Here is a 16023-nt window from a genome sequence, read left to right as displayed (position 1 = left end):
TTACATTTTAATCTATGTCACTTGATAAAGTTTGGAATGTTAACATGGAGAAATCACAACTTTTGTAAGAAAACAAATCAACCCCAATTAAGTTTACTTTCAAAAACCTACAACAGATTCAAGCTGAGTGTGTTAGCTGAAGATTAAACATCTCCTACAAGAAGGTAAGCACTGTAAAATTCTTTGATTGACTTGTAGAAAGTGTATAATCTTCCACTTTCATTGTTTGAACTGATTCTTGCACTCTTTTTACATTAGCACCTAACGACAAATCAAATTAACACGCATGTTTACACGCATGTTGAAATAAGCTCTTATGGTGAAATAGCTTGACTGGATCAGATACGATACTTTCATCCCATTAGGGGCTTATAATTTAATTTTTCATTTTACAATGTGTTAACGAGTTTAAAGCCACAGATTCCTTTAATCAGAAAAATGCTGAATATTATATCAGCTAAGCCAAACACATACACATTGAAAATATATGTTTAATCTAATTTCACTTGTACTTCTTGAAATTTACTTTTGATATCAGAGACTCTAAGTTGTATGAATGATAATTTTTAGCAAAGTCATATTTTAACACCGTATCTTCACTTCTGGTTGCAGTTTTTACAACCCTGCCAAAATGTTTCCAACAATGTTCGTACGCAGACAAATCCAGAATTCTAATGAAGGTAACACTTCATTTGGTCGCTTTCTGCCTGAGTCATGATAGATTTCATTGCCATGGTGGTTCTTTACATACGAAGACAACAACTCCCATGATCCTACACTGCTTTGTTTTACATACTGTCTGTTTAAGTGATTGCATCAATAAATATTGGAGCATTCCCTGAATTTCAACATGTGATCTCAGGCTGTTAAAAGAAAACTTTTGTTAATTCTCCGCCTCAGAGATAAAAGATGGATCCAGCGGTGTTCCTCCTGCCTGAGATCATCCAGAATGAAGGACGAGCGTTCGATCGCATGACTTTGTCCCAACTGTCCTCTGCTGACAGATCGCCTTCACAAAATGGAGGAGACGCCCAACGACTATCAGGCCCGTCCCTCCAGACGAGCCCAAAAATCTCCAACCTACAGCTCAGTCCAGCAGAACCTCGTCTTGTGATGGGCGGGTCAGCGGCACAGGGAGCTTCCAGAGCTTCAGAAATGACCTCGACGACAGCCAGCTCTCATCAAAGATGCTCAAACCAAAGACCTGTGCATCAACACCTCATCCCGAACTCGAGTGGCCCCGTCGGCCCCCAAGCTCCAGGCAGTCCCTTCCCTTGCAGACCTCATCCCGTCCTGACGCTTCTTGTACCACAGCTCATGTGGAACCCCTGCTTTCCTCCATGGCCCAACAGGATGAATACCAACCCCGTCGCCTCTACATCGAACCCAGGGTTTGGTTTAAGTCCCCGTGTGATGGCCCCGTTCTGGTGCGCCCCACCTCCTCCTCCTCAGTTCTACCTGCACCTGCTTCACCCCAGCGGGTGCTTGCGTCTCCAGTCAGTGCCCCCACCTCAACTCTGCTGTCCAGACCTGTAAGAGATATATAACAGATGACATTATAGCAGATGTATAAGCATCATTGAATCCTGATCGTGAGGCTGTGTCTGACTTCAGGGTGTTGAGAGGTGCAGCTCAGCAGGTCGACGAGCAGCTTTGTGCAACGGCGACATCCGAGCAGAGTGCAGAGCGGGCCGAGTCCGAAGGTCAGAGGTCAACGAAGACACTTTACTCATTAGGACATCACTTCTTCTTAGAAGGAAATGACTTCTGATGATTTTGCCCCCGTTCCCCCCATTTTTCAATCTTCTTTTTACTTTCTTTTCCCTCAGAAGGACAGCAGGAAAATGACGACGCATACGGCAAAACAGAATTCAACGTTTCTCCCGGACCTCTGCCCTCTGTAGATGAAGAATCACTGGCTGAACGAGTCTTTGAGGAGTACATGGCGATCATGGACTCCCTCGGCCTCCAGGTCCCCCTCCATATGTTATAATGTTACATTTCATCATCTTTAGTCAGTGTGTTGATCATTTTTAAATGTTTTGTCTGTGTGCTAAAATGTTTCAATAAGTGAGAAGACTCTACAGCATAAAGATAAAGTTAAAATAAAGTGGTTTCAACACCCAAATCCCTCCGACAACGCTCAGATCCCAGAGGGCGAGCAGACCGGAGAGAACGAGGAAGAAGAGAAGAACAGAAAAGTGGAGTATCTGGAGAAACTGTTCAGCGATGAGGACTTCATCAGAGGGGTGAGTCATCAGTGACGTTTATGATATTTTGTGATATTATTCTTCTCATTAGCTAATTTTCATTTAAATCGGGGAAGACAGAGTGGTTGTCAGGGCAGAAGTAGCCAAGCATGTCTCTGTGTTAGCTTGTAATCATGATAACACAATCGTCTTGTTAGCAGCAAAAGTTTGAAATAAATATTTTGGCTCTTTTTTTTTCACAATACTTTATCCTGGAAGACTTTTTTTGATTAGTGCATTGAGTCAATTACAAGAATAAGAAGGTATACTGAGAGAGAAAGGTTCTGTTATATTAAAATCATTTTAAAAAGCAATTAAAAATGATTAGATGAATTACATTCATACAGTAAAAAAGTCCTACATTTTAGCAATGGGGATAGATCATTTGAATAACTACAAATCCAGATTTGGAGGGTTAAGATTAAATTTATAATACGTCCAAAAAGTAATGATTTTTTTTAAAAAGTGCTGTGTTTTCTTCCAGTAGTCAGGTCCACAAAAATACACAGTGGATATAAATCACCACATATTAAAGAAAAAACTTTTATCATCTTGTCCTCTCAGGTGGATTCGATTCTAAATCCAGAAGATTCCCTGGATCGCCTTCTTTCCGTAGACCCGCAGCCCACTGACGTCCCGCTACAAGAACTTCAGCACGAGGTAAAATGATTTTAAAAAATAATAGTCTTGTTGTTGTGACCTCCCCTTCCCAAAACTGTGTTCTTAATGACTGGCCCGGTTGAATAAAAGGTCCAATAAAGTTCACTGGAAAAAAATGCTGAAAAAGTTTGGACGTAAAATCGCACTACAAGAAAAAAGTTGTGATATTTTTTGAGTAATAAGTCCTGATATTTCTTAACTTTACTTGCAAAAGACTTTGACTGCAGTGTCCTGTTGCCAGATTATTAGGATCATGCACTAACAAATGCTAAATTAAAAAGGCTGATTAACTCATCTTTTATCTTCCCTCGCTCCTGCAGCAGGATTCATATCCACCTTCTTCGAACTCCAACGCTGCAACTGAACAAACACCTCCGGCGACTTCACGTGTCCAAAGAGCTCAACCACCCGTCGCCACACAGTCTGACACAAGTCCAAACCACGACGGACAGAATTCAACTACGAGCGCGAGGAACAGTGAGTCAAACGACGGTTGGACTGGCTCTTCTCCCGTCCGTCTTCAAGAGCCACTTCAGACCAATGCCACGACAGGACACATCGACATCGTCAACATCTTTGAGTTAATCGATTCATCTCTTCAGCTGCTCGCCAACATCTCCCTGGACGCTAGTTCTACTTCGGATGTTGAGTCAAGAGACAGTGATTCACCGTTCAAGAAACCAGCAGCCATATTTCCCAGCGAAGGTCCGTCAGAAGAGTCCTCAAACGTTGCAGAAACACAGATGTCCCGAAACCTTCAGGAAGGGGATTCTCCATCCCTCGAGTTCTCCAGTGTTTCAGGGTCCAACATGGACGCTTGCGCCATTGCCGCAAAGGATTCTGCGCCCGGTTTCAGAGCTGATTTGTTGACGGTCAACCTTTCAGCTCAGATTAGGAAACCTGAGGAATGCATCCCCAAAAACACAAATCTGACGCCCTCCTGTCTTGAGGTCTTCGCGGTTCCTGAGCAAACTAATTCGTCTTTCGTAGAAGATTCCCACACAGAGTCGTGTGATACCACAGTCGATGAGGATTCGTGTGAACAGGACCTGGACCTGGCGCTGCAAGACTCTCAAGAGGTTGCATCTTCAGGTGTTTCTTCTGAAGAACGGCAGGAAACGGACCGAAAATGTGAGGAAAATCTCGGAAAAGGTGTCCCAACGACACTGAGCGACCAGGCAAGAAAGGAAAGAAGCACCTTTGACGGGAGTTTGACAGAGATTGAAAAGATGGAACAACAGCAGGAACTCAAGGTGGATGGAGATCAGGGCTCTCACACTGCTCTAAAAGAGAAAGACTTGGGTGAGTCAACGGAACAAAGACAAGAAGAAGGGCCTCCAGAGTCTGGTTATGTGATGAGAAGGAGAAGTTGGAGCAAGACTTCCGAGGAAAAAGTAGAGCCGACCTCTTCTCCTGCCACGAGAACGGGAGGGAAAATCAAACTCTCAGAGATGGCTCAGGATACAACTGAAGCTCAGAATCTGCTGGACTCAAGTCAAGTTCCCAACAAGGAAAATGTTTCTGGAGGGAGTCCAAGAGTTCATTCAACACATGATTCAGTAAAGGATGACCGAAGTCAAAGACAGGAATCCCCCAAAGGACTAATGGATGAGATAAATGAGTTTCCTTTTGGGAAAAACTGTGAGAAAACCCCACATTTAACCCCCCCAGAGACCCAGAAACGACAGAAAACGGTTGCAGGAACCACAACTTCTGACTTTTACAGCTTAAGGTCTGGGACTCATAAGCCGAAGGTGTCCAAAGGGAAAGGAGAGAAGAAGACAGTCGAGGATCCCCCATCTAGTCCAGACCACACAGCGGGCATGCAAGGCCAAAGCCTCAACTCGAGTCCGATGAAAAGATACCGCCAAGATCGCAAGTCTTCTGAAGAGGGAAAGGCGAGGCTGAACGAAACTGATACAATTGTCTCAAGTCCGACGAAAAGAGGAAGGTGGAGCAAGAAAGATGAAGCACAGGTGGAAACACCTGGCTGTAAACCAACTCCGCCTTTAAGAAGAAGTTGTAGAAAGAGCTTAAATTTATCAGCCGGACAAGAAACTGTTGTGACCAGAGCAAGTCGTAAGGGAACCAACAAGAGGAAAACACGGCGTTCCAAAAAGTTACCCACAAAATATAAAGACTTCATCCTGTACAACCGGCAGCTGGGTAAAGAGAAAGGAAAGGCGGGAAGAGGAAGAAGAGCGAGATGATGTGTTTCGGTCTGCATTTAAATCGCCTCCATTAAAACGGTGCAAGAGCCAAGAGCATCAAGTGGACGTCCAGGGTAATTTGATACTGAGAAAATGAAATGCAATACCAAAAATCTCCGTAAAATTATTCACAGTTTAATTCATTTTTAAATATAAAAACTGGTGTTCACACAAAAACGTGAGCAGTAGTAATTTACATAAAATTCATTTTGATTTACAAAGTCTTTTTGCACTTATGATTGTCCCGTTAAAAGCAAAACACAGAAAAAAACATTAAGTATACAAAAGAGGGAATTTAAATATAAATAAGACAATATATGGCTTCAAATGACAAAAGTTGTCGAGTCCTTTAACAGCATCTGGAACAAGATATCATGAGGGTAATTAAAAGGCACACTGGCGACACACACACACACACACACACACACACTTTGGTTTTGTGGTATAACGTTACAGTAATATTGAGTAAAAATACATCCATACATCCAAAAACGCACTCAAATGTAAAAAAGAAAAAAGAAAAAAGAAAATACAATCATTCGTCAAGTGTAACTCTGCTTCAGTTTGTCCTGTGAGGCACAGAACAGTACAGAACAAACCAAGCAAAGAGAGTGACGTGAATCGATAAAAAAAAAAAAATCCTCAATCGAACTTCTTGTTGTAGTGGATAGATCCGTTGCCGTTTTGCATGCTGCCGTTGTTGTTCTCGGCCTTCCCGTTGGCCAGGTGAGCGCCTGCGTTGTCGCACTGCATGAACTCGTTTGCCACTCGCTGATACGTCGGGTGGGTCGTCAGCACTTGCAGAAGACGTTCTGTGGAAAAATGAGGTGGAAGTGACTATTTTAGTTCATATTTAATGTAAAAAAAAAAAAAATTACAAATCAGCATCCTTAAATCGACCAAAATCCTACTGGGGTTTGGTGCATCACTTGTCCAGTAAGACACAGCGGATCCTGGTCAGTACTTGAGACACTCACCTTCAGTAAGCTGGCCTTGATTGGACGCCTGAGTGTAAAGCTCGGCAGTGTTGCGTTGAGGAACACCCAGCAGCGCCCCCATCAGGTCGGACAGCTCCTCTGCACTCAGGCTGCCTCTGCCCTCTCTGTCAAACAGCTGACAAACACAAAGAGCTCTGTGACGATATTGATGTGACACATGAACACGTTCACTGTGAGGGTTTCATCTTTATAAACATGTATATATAAATAAACCAGCAGGACTTACAGTAAAAGCAGTGTGGAGCACCGACTTGAAGCTGAACAATCCTGACAGAGCGGCAACGCTCAAACAGATCTGTCGGAGGTCCACAACTTCATCCTGGAAAAACACAAACAGTGGCAGATGTTTTTGATGTCCTTACGTCATAGAAAAGGTGTACGTACCTTCGACTCAGAATATTATGACATGCGACAGTGAAGTTTTGGACCTTTGGTCTTTTGGATATTAAATGCTGTCATGTCTTCATTTTACCTGATCAGACAGCTGAGCAAAACCATGAAATAATTATTAAATTTATTGTTGAGTAATTGCCAAGAATGTGAGTCTGTGAGCAACCTTCTGACCACCAATGCAATATATATTTGCATTATAAAGATTTTGGAGTCATATGGGAAACAATTGAGCATCATATAATAACTGCTATTATCTGACTGTGTAACTTTCATAACAGCTGTCCTCTGGAGTCCCATTGTTTTGATATAACTAACACTTTGAAACACAGACCGGATGTGAAGTGATGAGACCATTAGAGAAAATCTCAGACAAACATGCACAAAAACCTCCACTACCTTGAAGTAGTAGAGGCCACAGATGGTGACGGCTGCTTGTCGGTCCGTCAGCCCGAGGATGTCGGCGAGCTCGTCCACACTGGCCCGAGCTGAACCCTGAGCTCCTGTCTGACACCTGTCAATCATTCTGCCCAGTGCCGCTTCCACGTTACCAGCTCCCAGACTGAAAGAGAGAAGGATGGTGAGAAACAAGAAGAAAAAAGAAGACGACAACAAAAAAAGACAAAACACTGTCAGATCTTCTGCACCTTCTTTGCAACAGTGAGAGTGTTTTCCTGGCAGGTGACTCCACCGGGAGAGAGAGACCGCCCAGTTTACTGACGGGAACTCGGCCATCCATCACATAATCTGTAGCTGGGACTCCCAGAGCTCTGAGGGACGGAGGAGAGGAGCATTATGAAAGATGTTACAACATGTAGCTTCTACTAAACAGTTCAGTTACTGCAGGCTTTTATTTATCAAATCAGCCATGTTCCTTTACCCTCCTAGTTCAAGTCTGAGCTGTGGACTAAAATACAGAGAGGGCTGAAAAACACAGGTCACTTTTGTGCATTTGGTTTGTTTTGGAGGAAATCCCTTGAGTGAAAGGTTTAATTTGTATACGGATAAATGTAGACAACCGCTGCTGTGTCGTCTCAAATAACAGCTGACATCCAACAATTTCTTCACGTGACCAAGAACAACATGCCGTCATTTGTAGCTTTAAAGAAAAAAAGAATAATGTGATGTAGCCTCACAATGAATATCCAAAGAAAGAATACAGTACATAAAGTATTTTAGACAAATTGAAACTTAATTTAGCACTTAAAAAGCACAACTACTACTCGGTGGACACGGCATGACAGAAAAAAAACATGGCTCTTTATTATCATCTACTGGCAGCTATCGGAAACTACAATAACATCTGAAGCCTGACCTCAAAAACCTCCAATGTTTGTTTTTCTTCCATTTAGAAAAGGTTAAAATCCCAGCAGCCTTCAGCACAACAGATGACAACATAGCATTAAAAGACTATAAACTATAAGCAGAGGCTCGTAACTGAACCAACAGCCAATAAAATAACACTGGTTGTCCCCGACATGGTTACATAAATCACCAAACAGCTGCACGCTGTGTTTCTTACTTGGCCATGAGCTTCTGAACATTGTCTGCATACAGGTTGGGGTCATTCTTCTCCTCCTGGGAGGGGTTGTAAACTGGCAGGAACTGCAGCACAATAAAAGAGTGTATTAGTCAGCAGCAGGCGAAGGTGGAGCAGGATGAAACAGAACATTATAACAAAGTAACTTAAACCTTGAAAAGGTAACGATCTGGTAAACAGTCTCACCTCAACAGTCACGTTGGTGTAGAGCTGGGAGGTTGTGTGCCACAGCGCCTCAAGCCTGATGGACAAAGAGTCAATGTTATATTTAACACAGAACACGGAAACTTTTGCTGCCCATCCAGGCAGCTAAAGCTCCTGCTAATGATGCATGTTTCCGCCTGCATGTATGTGATGCTTAGCATGGATTCATCTGGATGGGACAGCTGCAAATGTGGGAACAGGACTCGACTGTCTGGACCAATCCTGTGACTTTGTCACTTACTCCATCACGGGCAAATGTGTTGTGGTTCTGGCCTGACTGCTGCAGTCAACAAACACCCAACAAACCACTCAATGTGACAACAGATAGGGACGGGCATCATGGATAAACAATATGACGGTGAATCAAGGTGTCTTAATGCTTTTAAAAAGGACATTTCAAGATGATTTTAAACCAAATTTTAGACGGATTTTTCCTTTTTGCACACTGCAGTAAGTCTAAAAGGCAGGTGGTGTATATATGTGGTCTGGTGCAGAGGTGGAATTTGTGTAGGAATGTGGTTATTATAGTGAGTAAAGTTAATCAAGAGTTGTTGGCCTACCCTCACTGATACACACCTGGAACCCATATTTATTCCCTCAGAATGAAAAACTTTAAAAAAAAGAACAATCCAAGATGTTGTTAAATCAACTTCCCCAAGATTACTCAACTTCCTGCCCGTGTAGAAACCCAGTGCTTTTACCGCAGCTTCTATGTAATGAAATGAACCCGACACAGACAGACTGGAGGTGACAGGTGACGGAGGAACTCACCAGGTTGTTCCTTTGTACGTCCAGCGAACAGTATCCTGAGGAGGAGGCACAAAAACACTGGAATCACACAGTGGACACAATGCAACCAGGTGGAACAAAAGACAGAAATCTATATCAACAGACTGGGTGGGGTTTTTTTTTTTTTTTATAGCATGTGTACTTGTAGTCACTTTCCCCAGTATGCAAACACAGTGGCCGGGACAACATTGACAGTATGTTCATAAACATAACTACAGCCTGATAAAATGTAGGATAGTCTTGTGTACACACTGATATGTGGGCAGGGAAGCGACGGGGAAGAAGTGACGGATACAAATGAGTGAAACGTTGTGTGTGAAAACAAACTGCACAGAGAAACAAAGAGAACAAAGAAGCTCTGTTACATGCGCTACACATGCAGGTTGCTGAATGATGTTTACAGTACGGACACTTGTTCTCTTATTGTTTATGTTAGTAAGTATCTTTAACATCTTCAAATTCTTATCGGCTTAACCTTTGACCCTCTTGCAAACACGACTTCACTCACCAGCTTGTTGGGGTAATGCAACAGAACCGGTTGGACAGGCACCCCGGCAAGGAAGGCACCTGATGACAGCGAGTTTGGAAAATGAAAAGAAAGAAAAAAAACAAAACAATGAGACAGAGGGGAGGGACTGGAATGAGAAGTTAAATCATTCAGATGCGAGACGGCGAGCTGCTATGCCCTTTAACGCTCACGCCACTCATTCCTCCAACATTAGTGGGAATCAGGAAAAACCAGATGGGACTCTCTGCCCATTACTCACCAGGTTTGAATTTGATGAGGACGCTGCCATTAGTCGTTGTTCCTTCGGGAAACATCAGCATCTAGAAATCAGAAATGTAGTTGATCAGTTAAGGTGAAGAAAAAACCTTCTCCTGACAGTTTGTGTACAGATGGACTGGTTTAAAATTGTCCAAAAAGCTCTGCATCCTCTGTTACATGCTTGACCCGAGGTTACATCAGTTTCCAAACTGTGATCAAGGATGAGATAAGAAATGTAATCCATGGAGGAAGAAAAGTATTGTTGCTGCATTCTCCTATCAATCAGATCAACTTTCCATCTCAGATCATTTATCTGATCTGGTTCAGCTGTTTACTCGAGGTGAAGCCAACGAGCAGAGTTTTGAGATTTGCGATACTGTTGTTTCTTTAACATCCAGCATAACTGTTGCGGTGGCGGTTGGGTAGTTTGGTAGTAATTGCCAGTTCTGTAAACAAGTCTGCAGCCAAGATGGTAGCAGATAATTCCCAGCCATGACAGCACTGACTGGTGATGTTTTCTGTTACTTTGTGAGTCATCGCGGCAAAATGGGATCCTGGAGAAACCTTTTGTTCAGGAAAAAAAAAACAGCAGAAGTGATTTTGAGCACTTTGCCAGGTGTCTATACACCCTCCTGTCTGTCTGGACAGATTTTGTCAGCAGGACAGTGTCACGACTCTACAGGTGTGAAGCTGAGATAAAAATCAAGCAGCAGGTGACCCCGTTTCAATCTTTCCTGTCCACTCTGGTGCAGCTTGTATTGTTTAAACCTTGTCTGTAACGTGTCCCTAACTTACACTAATAACAACAGAGCAAATGAGGAGACAAACACACCAAGCAGTGCTCAGAGCAGCTCAACAAAAAGAAACACATATGCTAACAATGTAACCAAGTGTCTCGTGTTTGCCTAAATAGACAGGTTTGATTAAAAAATAAATAAACAGGACACTGAGAAGTAACGTTAGTGCACTTAGCACCAACAAACTTTTCATTTTCTCTCCAACATGTCACAAAAAACAACAACCACTGCATTAAGGCAGGTATAACTTTTGTGCAAAACATGTTACAATGGCAGAGGGCTCAGACGTCAGTGACAGTTGTGCTGTTGGACGATGGTCTTCAGTTAATCTGCATTCTCACTTGAATAAATGCCAGCCGCAGCAGACTGTTGCCAACACAAGTGTTGAGCGAACAACTCTCACCTGTGGCCAGTAGCCATTGGAGGTCAGCCTCTCCCTGACCTGGGCGACGGCCTTCTTCCTCGACTCCGGATCCTTTCTGCTCACAAGCACAGACTGGTTGAACTCCAGCAGAGCTGAAACGCACACAAACAAAAGAACAAAAATCAGAACCACAAACGAGGGACGGAGTCTGGAGCGAGATGGCCGAGAGAGCAAGACAGGAAGCAGGCAGAGCAGATTAGCAGCCAAGAGGAGTGAGTCACTTGTTTGTCTTTGGACTTCCCTGCATACTTTTAATTACCCCCGATCGCTTTAATCTAAATATTATTCTTGGTTGTTTGCATAATAGGTGGTCATCACACTGTCCTGTCTGCTGGTGAGGAACAGAAAAATCCAGTGGAGATAAATTCAGATAAAAAAGTGACTTTATCCAGACACAGCTACAAACAGAACTGATGTAAACAAAAGACTTCATTCTGTCTGATGAGAGTTTGTGGCGAGGCGAATGCTCCATTTCCTCAAATCTCTCACTCACTGCATTAACATCTTAGACGTTCCACTGCCTGCCTTCTATTGTGACTCCCAAAAGTGATTTTCCATCAATCTCTTGCTACAGTCTTCCTTCAGATTTTCACTCTCTCGCCTCCTCAAATGAATTGATTAACTGACTCATCAATTCTTATCTCCATTTTGTGTTGTTGAATATGCAGTCACAAGTTCCCAGAGCCCTTGAGGACGTTTTCATATTTTGTAGTTTGTCCAACAAACACACTCCAAATATTACATTCAACAAGAGATAAGCAGCAAACACTTGGATTAGTTGTAGTTGTAGTTGTAACAAGCTAAAGTTTTGTATTTCAGCTTGATAAATGATCTGATCAATGAATTCTTGGCGATTCATTTTCCGTCCTCACCTCCTATGACCGGCAGGCTGGCGTTCTCCGACCGCGACACCACCGTCGCCAGCTCGGTTGGACAGAGAACCAGCATGTCCAGAAAGCTGCTGTGAGGCGCCACCACCAGCACCGGCGCCTCCTTCAGGTCCGCCTTGCGACCTTTCACCTTCACCCAGAAGTAGCCCAGGCAGAAGAAGACGGCTCGGCTCAGCGACAAGATGACCGAGTGGAAGAGCCAGCGGCGCCAGCCCTTGACCGGTCGAGAGCGATCCTCCTCGGACAGGCCGGCCAATCGCAGCCGGGCAATAGGCCACATGATGAGGAAGAGAAGAGATGCCAGGAGGATGCGGACAGGGAAGAGGACGCTGCCGAGGATGATGCCCTGGGTATCAGAAGAGAAACAGGTACATATTTAAAATGTGACTGTTGGAATAGTTGGAAAAACACATTTCTGACTGGGAAAATTCACATGAACGCCGACTCAAGTCAGAGAAAAAGCTTGAAAAGTTTGAAGACATTTGCCTGATGCGATACTAAGCATTCCCCATCACTTTGAGTAGTTCTTGATGTGATTTGTCTAACGTTTCCCATATTCTGATGCATATCGCTCTTTGAAAAACACTCTCCTTAACATCATGCTACTAATTTAAGCCCAGCCCGACTGGCACGTTATGCAACTTTGTGGTGAGTGTTATCGTCACTGCCTTGCCTCTGCCTCAAACATTTATGACTCGTCTGTTTTGCTTAACATACCAATGACAGAGAGAGGACTGTAAAGGACTCTTTGTTCTCTTAAAGGACGTCCATCATATAAAAAAAAATAAATTGAAACTTGTAGACAAAAAAGTTAGTTTAGACTCTCAAGTTCAGACAATACACTACGCTGAACTCGCTGACTCTTGTCATTAAAGTAAAGCAATTGTGAGTTGGCGTTACAGGAGGTACTTTAGTTTTGGAGAAGAAATTCAAACAGAATTGTAATTTTTACAATATTGATTAGGCAACAATACAAACTCAGACGTGTTTATTTCCCAGAACACTGCTTGAAGCTAGAAAGGTGACAGGGTCCGCCACATATAAACAAAGTAAAACAGCGTGAAATTGTGTTGTCCTTTAAGGTCAGTTTGTTTATTCATTTTAATTTTCACTTGGTATGTCATGTTTAGTTCTGACTCACCAATATATATAAATGTACTTTCGTCCTCTAACACTTCATTATTTTGACATTGGATAAGCTAATGCTACTTCGTCGTTTCAATAAGTCTTCTGATGTTTATATGTATATGGTTTTCCTTATTCCTTGATATTGTTTTAAGCTGTGTAGCCTACTTTTACTTAATATTTCAAATGCAGGGCTTAAGTAATAGATCTAAATACATTTTCTCTTAGTGCGTCACTTTTTTTGACCCACCAAAATACAGATGTACTTGTGTCCTTGTTTGGACTTCCATACAGTTATAGCTACTTTCTAGTCTTTTCAAACAGTGCTCTGATAGTTTCTATGTATATTATACATAGTTTTCTTTGTTAGTTTGTTTTTATCTAATGCCACGTAGCAAACTTTTAATCAAGATTTCAATTACAGGGCTTTTAAGCATCTTGTATTGTTAAACCGTGCGACTACTCACATAAAAAATGTGACTTAATGTGAACAACGTGATGACGTTGTTTCTCCTCTGATTAAAAATGTCTTCCCCCAAACTACACAGTGACCCTTTAACTTTTAAAGTTTAGACGATGGACTCACTGATTCCTGGCACTGAAGTCAAGCAGTTGATGTTTAGCTACTTAGCTAGCAATCTGTTTTGAGGACGAGCTCAACTCCTGGCAGTCCTATAACCGCCTGATTAGTTTCAGGTGGTGAGTTTCTGGAGGTTGACTGGAGCCCGTGCGATTCCTCTCGCCATTACAGCTGCACTTTTTTGTGGATTTACTGCCTTGAAATCAAACACGGAGACCTAAAAGTGATAGTTACCCTGATCCTCTGAGCCGTCGTCATCTTCACCTCGTGAATGAAAGGATGTGGGTACTCCTGTGTTGCTGAGTGACGGACGTACCTCTCCATGGCGACGGGTTTACAAGCCTGACAGACTAAAAAGTTCAACTAAAACAAAAATACTTAAAAAAAATTAAATTTAATTAAATTTAAAAAAAAGAAGAAGAAGGAAATAACGTACAACTACTTATCGGTAACAGAAAGTGTTTTATTAAAAAAAGAAAAAAAAAAAGAAAAAGAAAAAAAGTTCTCCGTGTTGTTTGCTCCCTGCTCCTTATACCGAGATCCGTTAAAGTGCACGCGCTGTCGGTTTAAAAATAGAACGTTCACTAAATAAAGCCTCGCGGAACACAGTGTGACGAGTTCTCCCGCAACAACACGGAAACTAAACAACCGGACGACGATGATAACTAGCTAAAAACGACCCTCACAGCCTACTTTTCTCTGCTCTCCTTCACATGGCGAACGCACTCTCAAGAAGTCCATCCTTTTTCTCTCTCTTCTACCGCTCTCCTCACCTGTCACGCCCCCTTCTCAGCCCTGACGGCCCGGCCCGGACCGGCCTGGCCCGGCCCACCGCGACTCATCTGGGGGTGGTGTCAGGCGACCAAACTATCCCAAGACTTTCTGTGTGTGGCAATAGTTTATATGGAAGCCCGAATTGTCTATAACATGTTAAAAGACAAAAATGAACGTATAATCTGACACACAAGGACAGTTATTAGATACATTTGAATGATACTGTCAACAAACCTTCAAAATATGGCTACTTGGTTGCAATGTTGACATTAAGATACTTTTTTTTTTTTTTAATCTATCTATTTATAGTTTGTGTATGGAAACCCAAATGTTTAAGTATTAAAGGACAAAATTACACTTGTATGTTGGTAAATCAACATTATAACTGAAAATGATGAGATAAATTAAGAGTTATTCTAGCTAGCTGTCAGCCAACCTAAACATATGGCTACTTTATCATAATGTCTACATAATGTATCATTTCTGATTTAAGTATTAAGATCTATTACTTGTGTAAATATTTAAAAAAAAAAGTAAAACAGTTTAACAATACAAGTAGCCTAAAAGTCCTAAAAAATCTTAAGTAAAATTAGGCTACATAGTGTTCAAGAAAACATACAGAGAACAAACTTAATAAAGAAGCTCTCTTTGTTTTAATGATTGAATAAACTGACCTGAAAGGACAACAGAGTTTCATACTGCTTTACTTTGTTTATATGTGGCGGACCCTGCCACCTTTCTAGCTTCAGACAGTGTTCTGAGACCTTATTTTCCTCTGAGAACAGCTTGTTTAGTCAGTTGTGGAGAGCATAAATATTTCTGAGTTTGTATTACTATTGTAAATGTTAAAAGTTTCTGCAAAACTCCGTAGTGTCCCTTTGAATAAAAGTAGGCTGGCATCACACACAAACTTCTACAGAATAATCATTCATCATCATCTTAAAGAACAAAAAGTAACTCATTATGAAAAATGGCCAGATTGTATTTATTCTGCTGCTGGATTATAATGATACATTAATGTGTATGCAGCATCACTATTGTCACAGCTGGTAATGATTGGGTAATTTAGTCCTACTTTAGGTGGCTTATATCAAAACTTCATACTTTACATACTTAATTTAACATATTATTTTTACACATTCACTTCCTAAGATAGAGGCTAAATCTCTGCCCTAAAACAAATCCTTTTAAAAAGCCTCCAGGGAACAAAAAGTAAACAAAGTGATTAGAACACACCTGTGGTAGAGGCTGGCATGTGAATGCAGGTGTGTCTTGAATTTTGGTGTGTGTTGGACACAGAAAGTTTGAAAACCACTGGCCTACAGTACATAAGCAAATATATTTACAATGGTTACATTACCATTGTGATGTACTGAGTCAAAATCATGACGTACTAATGCTGAAGTCAAAATACGACATGATATTAGGCCGAACAAATGACTATTTTTTTACTTTGAGCTGCTATTATGCACTGCCATGCATACACATATGCTCCTTATAAACAGTATTCTTGTTACCTATGTAAATTAAAACATATATGATGGAAATTCAAAACGTAAACGCAGTAAACCTTTCACCTGATTCATCAGCGCCTAAAACAAAAACAAAAAAACTGTGTGAGGTTCCT

General features: G+C 41.9%; 2 protein-coding genes across 7 annotated transcripts; one reads left to right on the top strand and one right to left on the bottom strand.

Moving 5' to 3' along the window:
- The first annotated feature begins 81 nt into the window (after nucleotides 1-81).
- Nucleotides 82-5630, top strand: LOC119027234. Of its 5 annotated transcripts, XM_037112234.1 has the most exons (9): nucleotides 83-164; nucleotides 613-680; nucleotides 901-1532; nucleotides 1615-1703; nucleotides 1830-1972; nucleotides 2148-2249; nucleotides 2814-2909; nucleotides 3230-4599; nucleotides 4666-5630. In XM_037112234.1, exons 3-9 carry the CDS (start codon nucleotides 910-912, stop codon nucleotides 5117-5119), a joined length of 2877 nt encoding a protein of 958 aa, XP_036968129.1. In that variant the 5' UTR covers nucleotides 83-164; nucleotides 613-680; nucleotides 901-909; the 3' UTR covers nucleotides 5120-5630. The 5 variants fall into 5 exon arrangements, with proteins under 5 accessions (XP_036968127.1, XP_036968129.1, XP_036968128.1 ...); XM_037112233.1 differs by having other exon boundaries at nucleotides 3233-5630; XM_037112231.1 differs by having other exon boundaries at nucleotides 3230-5630.
- Nucleotides 5233-14463, bottom strand: lpcat4 (lysophosphatidylcholine acyltransferase 4). 2 transcript variants are annotated; one of them, XM_037112236.1, is made up of 13 exons: nucleotides 13857-14463; nucleotides 11900-12263; nucleotides 11007-11119; nucleotides 9808-9868; nucleotides 9549-9607; nucleotides 9023-9057; nucleotides 8234-8288; nucleotides 8030-8112; nucleotides 7155-7277; nucleotides 6907-7069; nucleotides 6344-6436; nucleotides 6097-6232; nucleotides 5233-5931 (listed from the first exon to the last, which is right to left on the bottom strand). In XM_037112236.1, the coding sequence occupies exons 1-13, from the start codon at nucleotides 13944-13946 to the stop codon at nucleotides 5762-5764; spliced, it is 1545 nt and encodes a 514-aa protein (XP_036968131.1). In that variant the 5' UTR covers nucleotides 13947-14463; the 3' UTR covers nucleotides 5233-5761. The 2 variants fall into 2 exon arrangements, with proteins under 2 accessions (XP_036968131.1, XP_036968132.1); XM_037112237.1 differs by lacking the exon at nucleotides 13857-14463 and adding an exon at nucleotides 13629-13785.
- Nucleotides 14464-16023: the final 1560 nt, after the last annotated feature.

This window comes from Acanthopagrus latus, chromosome 10, assembly GCF_904848185.1.
Source record: "Acanthopagrus latus isolate v.2019 chromosome 10, fAcaLat1.1, whole genome shotgun sequence".
NCBI lineage: Eukaryota > Metazoa > Chordata > Actinopteri > Spariformes > Sparidae > Acanthopagrus > Acanthopagrus latus.
Note: the sequence above shows the minus strand (reverse complement) of the source record. Positions and strands in the feature narration are given on the sequence as shown.